The sequence below is a fragment of the Rhea pennata genome, chromosome 11, assembly GCF_028389875.1.
Source record: "Rhea pennata isolate bPtePen1 chromosome 11, bPtePen1.pri, whole genome shotgun sequence".
In the NCBI taxonomy this organism is placed as follows: domain Eukaryota; kingdom Metazoa; phylum Chordata; class Aves; order Rheiformes; family Rheidae; genus Rhea; species Rhea pennata.
In genome coordinates, this window is record NC_084673.1 from 912,149 (window position 1) to 929,352 (window position 17,204).

Genomic DNA, 17,204 nt, shown 5'->3' on the forward strand with positions numbered 1-17,204 from the left:
AAACTTGTAAAAGAGATCAAGTTGGTCTTGGAATATTTTCTCCTCTTTTCCCTGATAGCCACGATGCAAAGGCTTGAAGCGTTCGCTTTCGGGAACAGCCTGTGCTCCGTTCCCACTGTAACAGGGCCTTGGGATCCGACGAGGCCTCTTCCCCTCGGAGGAGGTGGTGCCAAGCGCTGCACGAATGCTGCGCACCTCGGGATGTCCCTGTGCGTGCCCTGCCACCCAGCCGGTCTGCCCGGGCTCTGCCGCTCCCGCCAGCCAGAGCTGATGAGCACAGTGCGGGAGGGTAGGTCCCGTTCCCTCCACTGCTGCCTTCTTCTGGTGGCTCTGGCTCTCCTCATCGGTCAGTGCAGTGGTTTTGGGCTGCTGTGGTGCCCGGGTGGAAGCAGGCTCCTGGCCCTCATGCAGGTATGGCAGGACAGTCTGAAGAGAACCGGTGAAGGAGAGGGAAATGCAGTGGCTTTTCCCCACCAACTCTTCCAGCACCAGGGTGGGCAGGAGCAGTCTGCTGGGACCCTCTTACTGTTTCAGGTGGGCTCTGGTGCTATATCCTGGTCCGTCTGTGATCAACAGTGTTCGCTGACATTTGGCAGAGGGCTCAGCTGCTGCATGCAACATCTGCTGGAGTATTAAAACATAAAGACGTAATGCTCGGATAGAGAGCTCGTAAATAACAGCACATGTTCTAGTCCTGCTGTGTATTTTGTGTGGATCCAGGGTTGGCCTCTGTGGTCGTTACTTGGTGTGTGTGGAGGAGCCTCATGGCAACCGGGGGTAAGGAGTGAGCAGGAGTTGTATTGTAGAGCGACTCGTCGTTTACTAACTGCTCTCCAGAAATATGGTGTATCCCTGATGTGACTGCTGATCAGCTTGCTGTAGTTTTTCAAATAGATCTCTTAAATCAGAAATTGGTGGTATTTTTCTTACGTGTCTACAAGAAGACTTCTAACTTGAAGGCCCGTATTCTTGATTACTTGCACAAAAGTTTGTGGCACTTCCTTTTATTATGGTCTTTCTTGTGAACAAATGCTAAGCTTGCACAAATGTTTGCAGAAGGAAGATAAGGAGCTGTGAATAGAGTCAAAATGAATGGCTGGGTCATATTTGATTATTGTATTTTTTTTCCCCCTACAGTTTTCTCCCAGCTATAGCCACAATTGCAGGCTTGCAGAGCCGCTGCCAATTGCCCTGCAGAAGAATTCACTTCCCATTGCGGCTGCAGTGAAACTGGCTACACCTGAGCGTAAAGGGTTTGCGGGCTGCGGCGGGGGCGTCCGGGGACGGAAATGTTAACAACGCAGGGTACTGTTTATCCCTTAGAGGAAAATACTGAGAGCTCTGTGAAAGTGCATTTGAGACTGGTGCTGATGAGCTGGAGCAGGGGTTAGAGTGAAAATCTAAACCATCTGGGGTTTGGATTTCCAATGTCCTACATGTGTCTTTGACAGTGAAACTCCCATTTCTTTTGCTATGTGGTTCCTTCTTTTCCTTTGCTCTTTCCAGCTGCCTGGGGACAGCAATGCCGCATGGTGCTTTAAAGAGTCAGGAAGGAAAGCCTGTCTCTTTTTAAAACTCGCAATCTTCAGAGAATTTCGATTGCAATCCAAGCCTGTCCGTAACCAACTGAATAACGGTGCAGGGTTTGAATCCTTTGGCCCGCCTCCCCAGGCAGTGCGCCCTCCTCTTGTCCCTCCCTCCCTCTCCCTGCCGCAGCAGCTCCGTCCTCCCTAGGTCTCGCCCAGCTGCTGTGTGCTGCAAGGAGAAACTTGTGGATTTGGTGGGGTGGCCTCTGCCCGGGGCTGAGGGCAGCACTATGGTCTAGCCGCTGGCGTGCCGGACGGTTGGTCCACGTGTTCTCCCGGCTACTCTGTCCATCATGCCATTACTGGATTTTTTCTGGGCTTGCTTCAAAAGAGCCAAGGTAAGAAACTGCCCATTTAAATTGTGTCCAGGCTTTCTGACACCCTGTTATTTTCCAGGAAAAGGAGCCAGGCAGGATGGATGGGGGAGGCGTCCCAAGAGGTGCTTGAGTTTGTAGTTCAGTTCCTGATTTGGAGGGATGTCCTGCCTGTGCCGCATGTACATGTGGAGAGGTTAATTTTGAATGGCCTACACGCAGATACATATGTCTGAGTGCACTGCGTGGACCCATATATATTAGTCATGTTATCCAAAGTGTCCTGAAGCCAGCAGCTCCTTTTGGAGAGCAGGGAGGGGTGCTGCTCGCTGCAGAAAGCTGCTGGCATGTGGGCAGATAGACACACGTTTCACAGCCTCTCTGGCACACGGACGCGTTAAGGCTGCATGTGACTGCTCAGTGGGCATGGCCCCAAAATGAACATATGTGCCTGGATACACAGGTTATATATGGACACACAACTAGTAGTTGAAATGCAGCTGTCGATGAGCTCTGTGTATATGTGCATGCGTGTGTGCTGCTGCCATAAATTAGATGGTTCTTGAATAGGTCTGGTCGTAGGTCTGGTCTGGGTGAGATATGGCAGAGAGAAGGCTTGGGTTCATCACCCCTGCTGGCCCCACACAGATGTGCCTATTTCTAATCAGTGGCCGTAACTATGATGAACGGTCCCATCTCCACCTCTGTCCTTGGCATGCGTTTCCTCCTTGCTTTTTGATAAACAGCAAATTATGGCTGAGTTACTTTCGATAAATAGAATAAATCTCTTCCTTCTTAATGTGAACGTTTGGTCAGACACCCTTCTCTTTTTCCTACTCGCTCTTCTGCATTGGCTGCAGTTGCTGACACCTTCTATAAGCTGTTGGCTGAACACAGCTTGCAAACAGAACAAATGCAAACGTGCACATAAACCTGAATGGTACAAAATGTGTTATTCACAGGTATCTGTGAACCTTTTAATGCTGCAGGCCCTGAGATGTTGTCTTAGAACAGGTGAAAAGGCCGTATGTGCTTAAGGCCATCCACTGCAGAAAATGTAAAGCGGTCTGGATTCTGCCAGTATGTTTACATGGTGCAGTTTTCTGTAATTTTGTTTTCTCAGACAGGCATGTTTGCAGTAAAGTATGTTTAGAGGGTTAGGTCATTTGTGATGGAGCACTTGGGCCCGGTTCTGATTTTGCTTACATTTGTGTCAGTCTGGAATAACAGAGTGGCTACAAATAGGATGACAATGGAACAATTGAGACCGGAGGCCCCGAGTTTTTAATTTCCTGGAGCGGTAGTTCTTATGGCATCTGGTATTTTTTCGTTTAATTCCTTCTCTGCTTTTTTAATAATGTGCAACTCTATCTCTTTAAACCTGACCCTGTTTGTTGTTAGATTTGTTGTATCACAGTTTGTGATACAGTGTAGTGGTATGTGACTGATAAATGCTGGAGGTACTGTCAGTATGGACTTCAAGAGCTTCAAGTTGGAAAAATGCTAAAATCCCTTTCCAATCAATACTGTACACCAGATTGTATCAAGCATGTGGATCTGCTGTGGTGAAATGAATGTGGAATGTACACTATTCTCTAAGGATTTCAATGCAAAGCTTAAAATAGTTGAGTCTAAAAATGACAGTTGAGAAATTCATTAATATTATTAATAGCTGTCTTGTCCCTGCTGTCTCCAGGGAGCTTTGCAAGTCCTTATTAACCCTCCTCATCCCTGTGAGCTAAGTGTTATTATTGTCATCTTGCTTGTGGAGAGACTAAGATAAGAACTGGAGGCACTTCATCCTTTCTTGCAGAGCTTGGTTAACAACGGTATGTCGGAGGGCTCCATCCTGCACTGTGCTGGGCTCCCTCAGTGCCCGCTGACCTCAGCAGAACTGAAAGCAATCAGTGGACAACTGGCTTTACTTCTTACTTGATGAATGATCCCACTGAACAACTGGCGGCACATGATGACTCTGACCCTTTGCCACAGTTGTGGTTTTGCATGTTCGCCACCTGAGTGGTACTCAGTGGGCAGCTGGTTCACCCTGTGTCACTCCTGTTTGTAACTTGGGGAATCTCTGATTACCTTTTTCTAGCACGCATGGATGCAGACAGAGCTTTCCTGGTACCCACAGCATGTCTATCTACCCGTGCAAATATGAGCTTACAACTTATGTTGACACCCCAAGTTAGCATTAAGCCAAGTTAGTGCTGCAGTGAGGGAGCAAGAGAAAAGGTGTAATGGTCTAGATCTAGCGGACTGGGTCTTCGAGGAGGTTGCCAGAGCGGGTGACTCAGTGCCAGTGAAGCTCCTGAGAGCTAAGGAGCTTCTGCCCCGCTCAGTGTGTGACCTGGCCAGATCTCCCCATCACTGCCCCGCTGCCTGCCTTTGCTGCAGCTGCTCCTCTGGCTCTGCTCCCCAGGGAGTGCTCGGTAGCACCCTCTCAGCATCTCCTCACCCCCGGATACATTCCCTGCTCGCACCTCCTCCACTCAAGAATATTTTCGTATGTGAACCCCTGGTTTTACTAATCAAGCAGATATTTGTATCAGCCTTTTGTTTTAAAAATGCTTTTTCAGCATGCAAACAGCACTTTGCAGGCTAAATGTGGGCAAAAGTCGTTCACAGGATCTGGAGTAAAATTGTGTTATTGTTCCAAGATTCTTTTTCCCCTACCTTCATCTCCTCCTGGTCACTGAAAAGTTTCATTGCTGGCCAACTTTTCAACATCACAGATGATGTTTGAAATTAAATAGATTCACCCCCCCCCCCCAAAAAAAAAAAAAAAGAAAAGAAAAAGAAAAGAAAAAAAGGGATGGACTTTGCCCACGGAGAACAAGCCCTGCAGAACAATGTTCAGACTCACACCCCACAGCTTACATGTTGTAGGGAAAAAAAATCTGTTTAAATATGTGTAAACAAAGTAATGATTCCTTTGGAATGGCAGATTCAGCAGTAAGAGATGGGAGGGAATTCTGCCTAGAATGGAGTGTCCTTGATGTCCAGATGTGAGGACCACATTGAGCTACTCAGCTCAAAAATGATATTTTTGCATTTTGTGTTTCGTTACTGGATCTGCCTGCAAGACTTCTGTTGAGTCTGGTGTAGCAAAACTCCACTAAGGATGTTAGGAGCTCCCTGCTATATATTACAGGTGCCTTATTCATAAGTACAGAAGGTGCCTTGCGTGTGTTTCTTTGCTGTTTTTAAACTTCCGGTTGCTCTACTTGAAGCAACACAAGATATTCTGGTGGAGACGTCTTAATTTCTCTTTTTCTTCTCTTCTTCTGTCGAAAGCTTACAGTTCCCTATATTTCCACTTCCATCATTTCCACAGTAACCACAAATCAGACTTGATAGATCACAGACTGGGGCCTAGAAGTGTTAGACAACTCCCAGGTGGAATAGCCAAGCTTTCCTAGGGGTGGCAGCCGGGTAAGCAGCCTGCACTGGCTCTGTGCTCAGCCAGAGAGCTGCTTCCAGGGCCAAAAGTGGTAGACAGTGCTGGGAACAGCTGAGCTTTCAGGAAGCAGAAGGGACAGAGGACATCACGCCTCTCATTATTTCTGTCAACCAGCACTGGTCTCAGATAGGGGCTGAGGCATCTCTTTTTTTTTTTTTTTTTTTTCTTTCATTCTTTTTTTTTCTACTCCCTGTTTGTGTTGCTCAGCTACTTGCTATGAAGAGCAGTAGCTCTTGAATGGGCAGAAAGGTGTGTGCAGGCTTCTGATGGTGATATTAAAGCTCTCCAGATTAAATGCGATTGAGCTGTGCCTGGGTGGAAGACTTTGTGGAAAAAAGATGATGAAGATGATAAGGCCAGGATGCAAATGGAAGGGGAGAGGAAGCTTCCAAAAGTTATCTTAGGATAAGGGCATTTTCTTATCCCTTTCTTGCTATGGCTTTTTAGACTAGCAGTACCTCACTGCATAGTAGACCTTGCTGCATCTCCATGGGTATCTAACTAATTTGCTAGATATAAGAGTTTTGCAATAACGGATATTGTGGAGATCCCAGTGATAATCTAACTGTCCAAACATTTTCAGCTCTGATACTCTCCAGTTCCTAACGTGCTGCTACAGCAATGGTCGGGCTTCTGCACAGGCTTTCCCTGAAGGCTGTAGACTGGACAGAGGTGAGCAAGCAACAGCCAGCAAAGTTTCCTTGCATTTCCCTCCAGTGAGAAAAAAGAATTAGAAATGCCAAACAAGGCTGAGGACCCTGGTAACCTCCCTACAACCACACAAGCTCTGTGGAATTCCAGCGATAACCCCGGGGTCCCAGAGCGGCTTTCGCTGGGTGCCTTTCCAAGGCCAGAAGCTCCTGCGAGGAGCACAGCAGCAGTGACATGGTTAAGCACGTCTTCCTGTGTGTTATCCCCAAGCCCCAGTGCCCCTGACAGGAAGAAGGGTCCTGGCTGGCTTGTGGGAAAATCAGGCTCACTAGAACGCTACATTCCTGAAATTATCCCCAAGGCCCTGGGAGCACATCTGCCCTGATTGGGACTAAGCCTCCTACTGCACGGGAGCATGGGGTTCGTCTGAGCCTATGGGAGGTCCTAAAAGAGGATCCACTGGGCTTTGCTGTGCACCTCGGTACCTGGGGAAGGGGCAGTGCCAGGAACCTCTCCTGCTCGCACAGCTCCGCTGGCAGTTCCCTGCAAATTGTGTCCTTCCTTCTGTGCCATCAGGGATCTGCTGTCTTTGTTCCTGCAGAAATGCAGGCTTGAGACATCAGCAGATGCTGTGTGTGCTGTGCTAGTGCCAGGAGTGCTGGCGCAGCTCCCCGGGATGGGTGAACACAGTGTTCAGGTCCCTTCCTCATCCCGGGGCTGCTGCAGTGGGGCTCAGAGTGAAGCTGAGGAAACAAAGTGCAAGTAGGGCCTGTGCTGAGCTGAGCCCAGTGAGGGAAGCCAGACTGCTTTTAGCTTTTCTGCTTTAATATCTTTATCATTGGCTTCCCATGCCTGCAGATGCCCTTGTACTCTCCACTTCTAGAGCCTGCTAGTGCAATTAAAATGTGGGCATCTCCTTTACTCTCACATGTGCAGCTGCAAAGGTAACAAGAGGGCTGGGAGAAAACTAGAGCCCTAACATTTCCTCTGTGACAGTGAGGATCTGTCTGCACCAAGGACTTTTTGTAATGTCTTCTGAAGCCAGCTCAAGCTAGAGTGTAAGGATGTACTGAACTGAGTTCAAGGCTAGGTAAGGCATCAGGTGGTTCAGAGGCTTGGGGGGAACAAGGACTAATTCCTGTCAGTCCTGGCCAGAGCAGTGGAAAAGAAGGGTGGGCAAAGTCCTTCCTTCCTCTCCTTGGTTTTCCCAGCTGTTGGGCTGTGCTGCAGAGGCCTTATCTTCTGTTGGTGACGTAGCTTTGGAAAGAGTTGGGGTGTCATTTTCTACTTTATTCTGCATTGAGTTTGGTTGGACAGTCCTGGAGGTTGTATGTCTCTGCTTGTCCTCAGCAGATAGTAAGTATTTGTGAGGAAAGAGCACACTAAGTCTTGAACCTCAAGGACTATATCTTAGGGCTAAACAGGTCAAGAGGATGGGGCTGGACTCTCTTCAGTGGTGCCAAACAAAAGGACAAGAGGCAATGGGCAAAAGCTGAAACTCAGGAAGTTCCACCTGAATATAAGGAAACTTCTTCACTGTGAGAGTGACAGAGCACTGGCACAGATTGCCCAGGAGGTTTTGAAGTCTCCTTCTCTGGAGATATTCAAAACCCCCCTGGAGGTGATCCTGTCTAACATACTCTAGGTGACCCAGGTTGAGCAGGGGGAGTTGAACTAGATGATCTCCAGATGTCCCTTCTAACCGCAGCCATTCTGTAAAGTGGAGCTCAGACTCCACCGTTTGTTCATTCCTTGTCCATTCTGCCGTTCCTCCCAAGGAGGGAAGGGGTTACTGGGAATGAGCTGGATTTTTTTTTTTTTTTTTTAGTCGAGTGCACAAATAATCACATACCTGTGACCAAATAATCAGAGGCTGAGACTAAGCAAACTTTTTTTCCCCTCAGATTGTTAGAGAGCCGTCAGGTTACAATGCCTCTTTCCTTCATTGCGGAAGTAGGAGGGCAAGTGAAGAAATGAAGCAAAAGTAGTGAGCTTAGATATGGGAGAAAGGAGGAGGAACTCCACTAGTTCTTTCAGAGCCTTGGAGACATGGGAGTTAGGGGGTTGCAGGGCTGCAGGTATCTCTGTTGAAATTCCCTTGTGGTGACTTAAAGGGAAAAGGGCTCCTTTAGTAGTTCACTCCAAGGCAGTGTCCAAATATCCTAGGATCTGTCTTCCTTCTGCTCCAACTGTTTCTCATGCCATTAACATCACTTTTTCAGAGAAACTACTGCAACTCCTCTCATGTGGAATGGCAGTCCCTTCCCACTTTATTTTGTTTCTGGAGAAAACACCTAAAACAACTGATTCCTAAAACAGATGGTCACTCAAGCCATTGTAGCCGAGGCTGGCATTCTTCCTAACTTTGTCTTGGAAAACTAATTGTGCTTTGTGGACCATGATGATTATTTTTCACCTGAAGCGCTTATGGTACATATGCAACTTGGCATACCACTCCCTGCAGTGGGGATCCTGGCATGTTCTGCAAGCCCTGCTTTGTGGCATGCGTGGTCTCTCAGATATCTTGGCCTGAGTGGTGTTTTATTACGTCTGGTTTTCTCCTCTCCACAGAGGCTAAGCCTTTCAGTTGTGCCTTAATGTACTGATGCTGAGCTTGTGAGGCGTAGCTTGGTAGTGCCCCAGCAGACGAAGTGAGAGGTGGAGCAGAGCCTGTGCTCTCCTCTGCTGTGTTTCTGCTGGCCTTGCTGCTGTGTCCAGAGAGGTCCTGTGGGAGGTGGCCACCATGCAGGGAAAGGCAGAGAATGGCTGTGGACGCTGGAGGGGGCAGCAGTCTGGAGAACAAGGAGTGCATGAAAAACTGAAGGTATCAGTGCTGTGTTCTGGCTACAAGAAGCCTGGGAATAGTTTCTTTTGGGTGCTACCCCTCCTTGCCTCCCATCATGCTGAGTGCTCTTCCCCCAGGCTTTCTTCTGGAAAAAGATGCTGGAGCAGCCTGCCCTCTCTTGAAGGGTGGAACAGGCAGCTGTGAGCAGCTGATGGGCACTTTGGTGAGGAACCACAGCCTCGGCTGACAAGAGAAAGGACTGTGGGACATAGCCACTGACAGCCAGATGGGTCTGGCCTGCAGGGAACGTGCCTTCAGCACTGCCCACTCCGCCGCTGGGCACCAAAACTGCAGGGGAGGAGGAAGAGAGGAAAATGACCCAGCAGGTTTCCCCTTGCTCTGAGAGCAGGGTGGCTCACAAGTGGCACCCAGTGGCCACCGAGGCACAGAACAGATCATGGTTGTCTTAAAGTTCAGAGCAATAAACCGCTTCCTTCCTACATTCACTTTTGCTCCCTTGCCGTGGACCCGACGGTCCCTGCCTGCCTTCCTATTTAAGAACTGTACAGCGTCTTTCTCAAGGCTTCGCAGCGCGGAGGGGAGGTGGTCTCTGGCTCCAAGGCACTCTGTCTCTGTCTTTGAATTTCGCTTTGTGGTGGCTTTGCCCGTGGCCATCCTCGAGCTGTGAGTGGCACGTGCCCCCTGCGACTGTTCCCCTCTTCACACGCTGCTTTGTCTTGGCTGCGCTAACGGTTTGGCACATTTGCCCTGGGTAGCAGAAGCCGGATAAGGAAACCCTATGGCACTTCCTCTGGGATGGTGCTAGGGCCTTGTGTCCCCTGTCTCTCAACTCCCAAATTCCCATCAGACCTGGACCCAGTTGCTGAAGTGGTTGGAGTGTGAACTGGGCTTGAATGAAAGAGGAATACAAATTTTAGGAGTCCTTGTATGTGAAAGTAAAAAGATAACAAAATGATTTCTGTTCTTTTTTCTTTCTTTTTACAGTGTTTCACATTGCTAAAAGACGAAAAAGATGCAGGTAAGCTGAGACAGTGTTTTTCTGAGCAGGAATTGTTTTGGGCAGAGGCTATGTAAATAAGGGAATCCTGCTGAATCTCTGGTTTCTTCTGTCCCCACTCTTAATTCCTCAAAACTATTATTTTCTAAGGGAATAGAAAAGGCTTTGAGGTAATGCCATGCTGGCACGCACCAACCACCAGACAGTGCACTAGGGAACCTGCCCGCAGCCCCCTCTCTCCTCCCACTCACCCCAAGATGTGCCCAGCCCCTCCTTTTCCCCCTCCCCTCCATTCTCCACCTTAGCTAGAAGTGTGGTTTGGCCATAAAGTTGCAATATTCATCACCTAACGGAGTGAAAACCGTGTGTGTGTGAAGTCCTGCAGAGATGAGTTAAGTCCCCCTTCCCTTCATATTTGCATTGCAACAACTGCACTGATACAGTGAGCTGTTGAAACAGGCTAGCTCAGCCTTGACAGCATGTCTGCTCCTTTCTATTTTCTTTTCAGTTCCTCCTTTCTTTATTATGAGCAGCTTCTTGCTCCACAGATAAGCTCGTTAGAAGTTCCTAAATGTTAAAGCTACTGTGTCTTATGAAGGACAATCTCTCTGGTTTGGAGCCCCCTGTGCTTTGCAATTAAAAAGTTCTCACCAGCAACAAACAGACAAGGCAAAATTACATTAACAGCTTCCCTCATGATTTGCAGCTATTGTGTGTGTGTCTGCAGGCTTCTTCTGTCCTAATCGTTTGTCAGCAAAGACAAGAGAAGAGATTGGGGATAGGAGCCGCCCTACAGCAGGGAGCTCAGGGGTCCCACCTGGGAGAAAGTGGGTTGAGGGGTGAGCCCTCTTGTCTCTGTGTCTGGTGACGCTGATGGCCTAAGGAACCCACTTTGTGAGAGAAGGTGGTGTGCGATCTGAGGTGCTTGGAACAGGAGATCGGGGGGGAACAGGGTCTGCTCCTCAGGACTAGGGAGAGCTACGTGCTTGTTTTAAGAAAAATGCAGGACCCTGCTTCAAAACCTGCTAGAAACTACAGGGCCAGCCTGGGTGTGAACTGCTGCTTCTCTATCAGATGTGAAGAAATGCTGTGGAGCACACACTGTCCCTGTGTGTGTGCAACCTCAAAAAGCCTTGTTGTCAGGAACCAGCTAAGAGATGTGCATTGTCTTGTGTTTCTCACCATGGTCTCTCCCTCCCTAGGGTTGAAAAAAATACTCCCTCTTCATGATATAAGGTAGTTTGGCTGCAATCACCTTGCTGAAACTTGAGGCTGAAATTCTGTCTGTGCATATAAGAAGGGGAGGAAAGGCAGAAACTGTTAGTTAGGCAGGATTTGGGAGTCATTACTAGTGCTTCTGCTTTTCATCCGAGGCAGTATGCTGCAGTGGGGGTGAATGCTGGATCTGTGTAGTAGAGATGCGAGTAGGTGCATGCCTAGCTTCTGGCCAAGTGGGCAAGATAGGTTAAGGTCCTGGATTTTGAAATTTCATTAGCCAATCTAATAGAAGTTCTTTGCACAGAGTCAACCCTGCAAGTAAACTCAGCCTGGTCCCATATTCAGCTTATGGGAATTAGCTTTTGGCAGCTCTGGAAATAGAGAAATCCTAGGTCATTCTGAAGGCACCTTGTCTCCTCCTTTGTGCGGAGGTCAAAACAGGTCCCTTTAGATGATTATCAGCAGTGAGTAGCAGAAAAGGAAAGGGTAAAGCAGAGCACTCTGTACTGCTGATTGGAGTCTCCTTCAGAGTGAAACAGGAAACATGTTATTGCATGGAGCTCATGGGATGTGCCTGGGGATCTCCAAGGTAGTTTTCCTAACTAGAGGGCAATGACCTTGCCTGTTGTTTTTCATCCACTTAAGGGTTAGGTTTAACTCTGAGCCCTGGCTGGTGCAAGAGCCCAAGAGCACAGGAAAGCTCTTGGCAACAAAAGGTGCTTTGTGAGTGGAGCTCCAGAGGTAATCCTGGGTGGTCTCTCTTGCCCTTTCACAAGAGAGATTAACAGCATGAATATCAAGAGCTTGTTGAAAAGGGTTAAAGAACCCTGTGTAATGGAAGGGGCAGGGGAGAATTAAAAAATCACATCCATGACTAAGAGTTTTGGGGGAAGAATGTTTAGAAGACTTTTTTTTTTTTTTTTTTTTAACTCTCCTTCCTTGATTAAAACTGCCTTTATAATCCAAGGCTGTCCTGGTAAAGATTCAGTTAATACTGCCTTGAATTTCATAATAATCCCAGCCCACACCTTCCTTGCTGTATCTCCACATTCCAGCCTGATGAGCTGGGCAGGGAGCTGGCTGCTTTAGGGATAGTCCAGGACAGCACAACTTTTCTGTTCAGGTCTGAATGCAGGAGGAACAGGAGCCCTCACGTGCATGAGCAGCTGTTCAGTTTTACACTAAAGTATTTGTTGCATATGATTTTGTGTATTAACTGGAGCCACAGTGGGCTATTCAGTATCACTGCAATACTCAGCAGTATGGTACCTTGCAACAAAAAGCAAAATGCAATGTGATTAGACTACCCTGTTTTACTGTGAATTACTCTGGACTTGGCACAAGCAAGCGGTTCGTTAACATATCTCAGCTTGGGTTTTTAAATTCTGAAAACATGCTGATGCAGTTGCTTGCTGTCATTTTAGTTGACCATCCTTGGAAGATGCTCTGGCAAATCTGGGTCACTTAAAGAAACATTATAATAGTGATCTTGAGAGACATCATTCCCTTCCCTGAGGATTTTTTGATCTCTTTAGGGTGGGTGCCAAAAGGACCTTGGCTCTTGGGATAACTGCATGAGGCAGGGTTGAGTTTGTTCCATGTTTATCCCTAGTAACTGGATAACTGTTGGGAATGCACTTTTTGATCATTCTGTGGTGAATGTCTTTAAATCTCTCCTGCAATAGTATTCTCCTTCCATCACACCTGGCAAACTACTTGAGCCCTTTCCAGCTACACAGTAAAAACCATTCCTAGGTTCATTCTCTGGGAACATCCAGGATCTGAGATCAGCAGGCTGTGCTACCGTAACCCCTTTACTGAACTCTGGCTGTACAAAAATTGCTGTTGCTTTCCATCGTCATTAAAATAGCTGGATATGACGTGGTCAGAACCCTCAGCAGTAATGATGAAAGACAGCTGTGTTTTCATCTGCTTTCTTAGAGGCAGTATCTCTACAGGAACAAATGGGGATTCAGCCTTCCCAGATCATACTGCTGACTGCTAAACGATACAAATCACTGGTAATGGTGCGTTATGGTGATAATCTGTTGGGACTGAAGAAGCTGCACGTTTCTTACAGTATTCCTTACTGTTACTCTGTCTAGATGGGCAGAGTTGTTAATCTCTCAGACAATTTAAAATGAAAAACACTTAAAGTCCTTGATTTTTGAGACCAAATCAGCCCAATTTATTCAGTGTATTTTCTGGACAGAGGCAATTTCCAGTGACTTTGAAATGAACCCTCTCTTCTCCTGATAATTGGCCATTAAGCCTGCTGCTTCTGCTGCCCCATCTCACCTCCTCCCAGCCTTACATTTCTTTTGCAAGATTCCCATCCTGCAGGATAACCCTGTGCTGTTTCTCTGCTGCAAAACACAATGACCGCTCCTTGGCGCCAGGCCCATCCTTTTGGACAGATCCCATTCAAAGCCTGCATTTTCATAGATTTCCTAACCCTCTGCTTCCTTTTTGACATTAACTAAACTTTCCATGTATTGTTCTGGACAAAGCAAAAAGGAAAGACTTGCACACAAGCCACACACGCTAGAACTGCATCCTTTAAAAAAAATTCCTGTCAAGAGCAGCATCAGACCTCTGCAGAGTTAGGCTTTGGAGTGTTCTCTGCAAATGTCGTTAAGCAGCAGCCCCAGTGTAACTTACTGAGTTGATGCCTTTAAAAACTGCATTAGATGATGCTGATACTATAATATTTCAAAAATAGACTACTTCTACTGGACATTGTGAAATAATAGGGAAAAGGAGCCACTGGATACTCTGCTGAATTTTTGCCCCTTTATAAAATAATAGGGTTGTATTTACACAGCATCTGGTTCTCCAAAAGTAATCATATAAATTTATTTGTCCTAGATATGTTGTCACAGATGAATTATTCTTCTTTCTTTACATGAGTCATTTAAATCTTTTTAAAGATTATTTAAAAAGTTATTTAAATTTAAATCTTGAGTAGATTCTGTTGATTCATAGCTTTTTACTATCGCCTTCTAGAAACTAGAAAGGCCTTCTAGTTTCCACATGATGAGTGCCCACAACCTGCTGTAACATGGGAACTAGCAACGCTGTTTTGGCATGGTTTGCTGGTCTGAGAGCTGTGGGTCATGCGAAGTAGGAGGACTTGCACATCCCTCCTGCAGGTTCCTTGCTTCAAATCACCCTGCCATCAACAGCTGACTTCGTGTAACAGGATACGTAGTGTCGTATTTTGGCGTGGGGGAGAGGAGGAGATTGGGATCTGGTCTTCTGTCATTGCTTGAATAGGAAGAGAAAAATTTGTCTTTCTGACTGGCAGACTCGCAGAGCGGTAGCTAGGATCACGTACACGGTGATGGGACCATGTGTATGTTTGTGCACAGACCGTTTGACTTTCCAAGAGTGTCACTGACCTCAAAGCTGAAGCAGCAATTTAACGGCAGCATAAAAGCAAAGGAAGACACCAAAGTAAACTCATGGCTTGAAGGAGGAGGGGGGTGTTTGATTTGGATGCAGTGACCAGTTTCCACATGGACTTTTGAACTCTGAGGAACTGCTGCCTGTTACATGGTGGAAAATATGGTAATTAGTCTGGATTACAATTGCAGTGGTGGGAAGCAGAAAACAGAACTGAATGTGATTATTAGTGGTTTTGCTGTGACATGTGATGAAAGGGAGTCTTCATTTCCCCTTCCTCTTCTCTGCCTGCTTGTGGGGTCGGTCTTGGACTCAGCTGGTGAATCATTCTGAAACACTGATCTCTATTAGAAAGTAACTTGCAGACCTACCCCGACGTCTGCTGCCTTGCAGCAGGACCCGCTCGGGGAGGTAGCTGGTGTACACGCTGTTGTGAGACCTTCCTGGAAGAAGGTGTTGACCTGTGAATGTTACTGGACTCATCAGTGAAATGAAGATTCTGGGAACTGTTTTGGTTATTTTTCGTGAAGGGAAGTCTTTATTTCTTTAGTATGCTGATTTTCCTTGCATTTTAGCCTCCATGCCCTTGTTCCTGGGCACTCTCTGGTTATTGGGAATTGATCCTGTGACTGGGTAGTGTGAAATGTCTTGTGATTAGTTGTAGTACTACAGGAAAGTAAAAAGATGCTTCCTAAACAAGAAAATATTCGCTGGAAAACACCCTGCTAGGACAGCTTGAAAGCAAATAAATGGTTTGTGCTTCCTCTTGTCGGGTTTTTCTGTGGGAGCTGAGAAGAGTATCTCCTCAGACTTGAGGGATAATCTTCAGCATTTCCTTTTTGGCCTCCTGAGTGGACTCCTGAGATTATTTTTGAACTGCTGTACCTTTTTGCACACATCTGTCCGTATTGGTTTAATTTCCAGATGGTACGTTGGTGGCAAAGCCTTTGTAGTTAGGCTCCTGGGCACAGTCAAGCTTTGTGAGCTCTGATGTTCCATGCTTGTCTGCTGTGGATCTACTTTGTTTAAACAAATACTATTCTAATAAAATACACTGTTTTAATAAAATACAACTTTCAGTGTTGTTCTAGGCACTGCCCGTTCCTGTCTTGCTGCCACCATAATTCCAGGTGGCTTTCCAGCGGTGGCTGTCTTTATGCTGCTATTTCTCTGCAGTAACTGCAGCCTTGTAAAGAGTTGGTTGCAGGAAAGGTAATTCCCTTATCCATTCATGGAGGCGTACGTGTAATTATGCTCTTGGTTAATTAATAGTAACCATCAGGGCAATGATACAGGCATGCAAAGGACTTGTGCTATTGGCTTACAGTGATTTTAAACATTTTTTGGTTTGTTCTCGTTTTACCTTTTTACTCTTTAGGCAAAAATGTGTCCACTACTGAATAAATCATTCCTTTTTTTTTATCCACCCTCTCTAGACTGAAGGGCAGTCTGCTAAATTCACATGCCACGGTGACTAACTCTTTAAAAACCCTCCTAAAACATGAACCAAGAAAGACTTACTTTAAAAGAAAATCAAACCCCACTTGGCCACACTTCAGTTTTTCCAATAAATGGTAATGGGGAAACTATTTGTAGAGTCAAGAGGCACCTCCAGCCTATGAAATGAAGCCATTTTTGTCCTTGTTCCCTTTTTGCACATAAAAATTTCTGTAACTCTAAAATCTCATGACTGCTGCAGTAAACTGAGTCCCACCCCCCATTTCAGCTCCTAAGTCCTTCTGGGGTTTAATTTCAGGGTCTGGAATTATTTTCTGTTTCCTGTAGCTAACAAAATGCACATTTCCCTCCCCCCCCCCCTTAACAGCAGGATCCTATCAAGAGTTGGATGATTTTCTTTGAAGGACAGAAAGGAAGAGTCTCTAATAGACTTTTTTTTCTTTTCTTGTGTTGGCCAGACTGTAAAGTGTTTGGCAAATACGGAGAATGAGTGGGGAAAAGGCCCTTTTGACTGCAATGGAATGGCCACCTTGTGCTCAGCACACTGAGAGCTTTTTTCCATGGTAGCAAAGGAGTGATTGAGACAGACTGGAAAAAAACTGCAGGCTAGAAAGTACATTTGTATGTGCGGCCTCTGAGAGGCTCGCATGAGACCGAAAGGATGGAGAGGGAAGTTTTGACTTGTGGTTACTTCCTTGACATTAAAATGAGAAAATACATTGAACACGGAAAGAAATGTTTGGCGGTACAATGTCTGTCTTTGGTAAGGGTTTTAGAAGTAACCTGCATTCAAAGTGCAAAGGGAGGTGATGTTTCCTTTGTCTGGGGCGGTCCCTTTGCGCTTCTGGAGAGACCTTTGCTGCAAGGGGAGGAGGCGCTGGGCTGCGCGAGCGCGCAGGGCGCCCGCGGGTGCCGCGCTTCGTGCCGCCCTTTCCCACGCGGGAGAGGCTGGGGCGGGTTTGAGGCGGGCGCGTTAGCTCCGCGGTGAAGGAGACCCAGCCTCCCTCCGGCTGCGCCGGACCGCGCGGCTGCCGGCTGCGGTTCCGGGCGGGTGCGGTGAGGCGCGGAGCGGGCGGCCCCGGCCGCAGGCGCCTGGGCAGCCCCGCGCTGCGGCCCCTCGGCCGTGCGCGGGGCTGCGCGGGGCGCGGCGGGAAGCCGCTGCGCGTGGGGTGGGAGGGCTTGGAAAGCCGGGGGGCCGGGCCGGGCCGGGGCGAGGCTTGGCCGCGCAGGCGGCGCTGCTCTTGACAGCTTTCTCTGCGGCAGGAGCTGGGCGGGGAAGCCGAAATCAGTGGGAAAGCGGCAG

At 47.4% G+C, this 17,204-nt stretch overlaps 1 protein-coding gene across 1 annotated transcript in view; it reads left to right on the forward strand.

The window, feature by feature from the left end:
- Positions 1-1,778: 1,778 nt before the first annotated feature.
- STARD8 (StAR related lipid transfer domain containing 8) overlaps positions 1,779-17,204 on the forward strand; it is a 90,649-nt gene continuing 75,223 nt past the window's right edge. The window contains exons 1-2 of the mRNA XM_062585078.1: positions 1,779-1,924; positions 9,808-9,841. Of these exons, the coding sequence (XP_062441062.1) occupies positions 1,880-1,924; positions 9,808-9,841 (79 nt within the window). The 5' untranslated portion in view covers positions 1,779-1,879. The remainder of the gene's footprint in view (positions 1,925-9,807; positions 9,842-17,204) is intronic.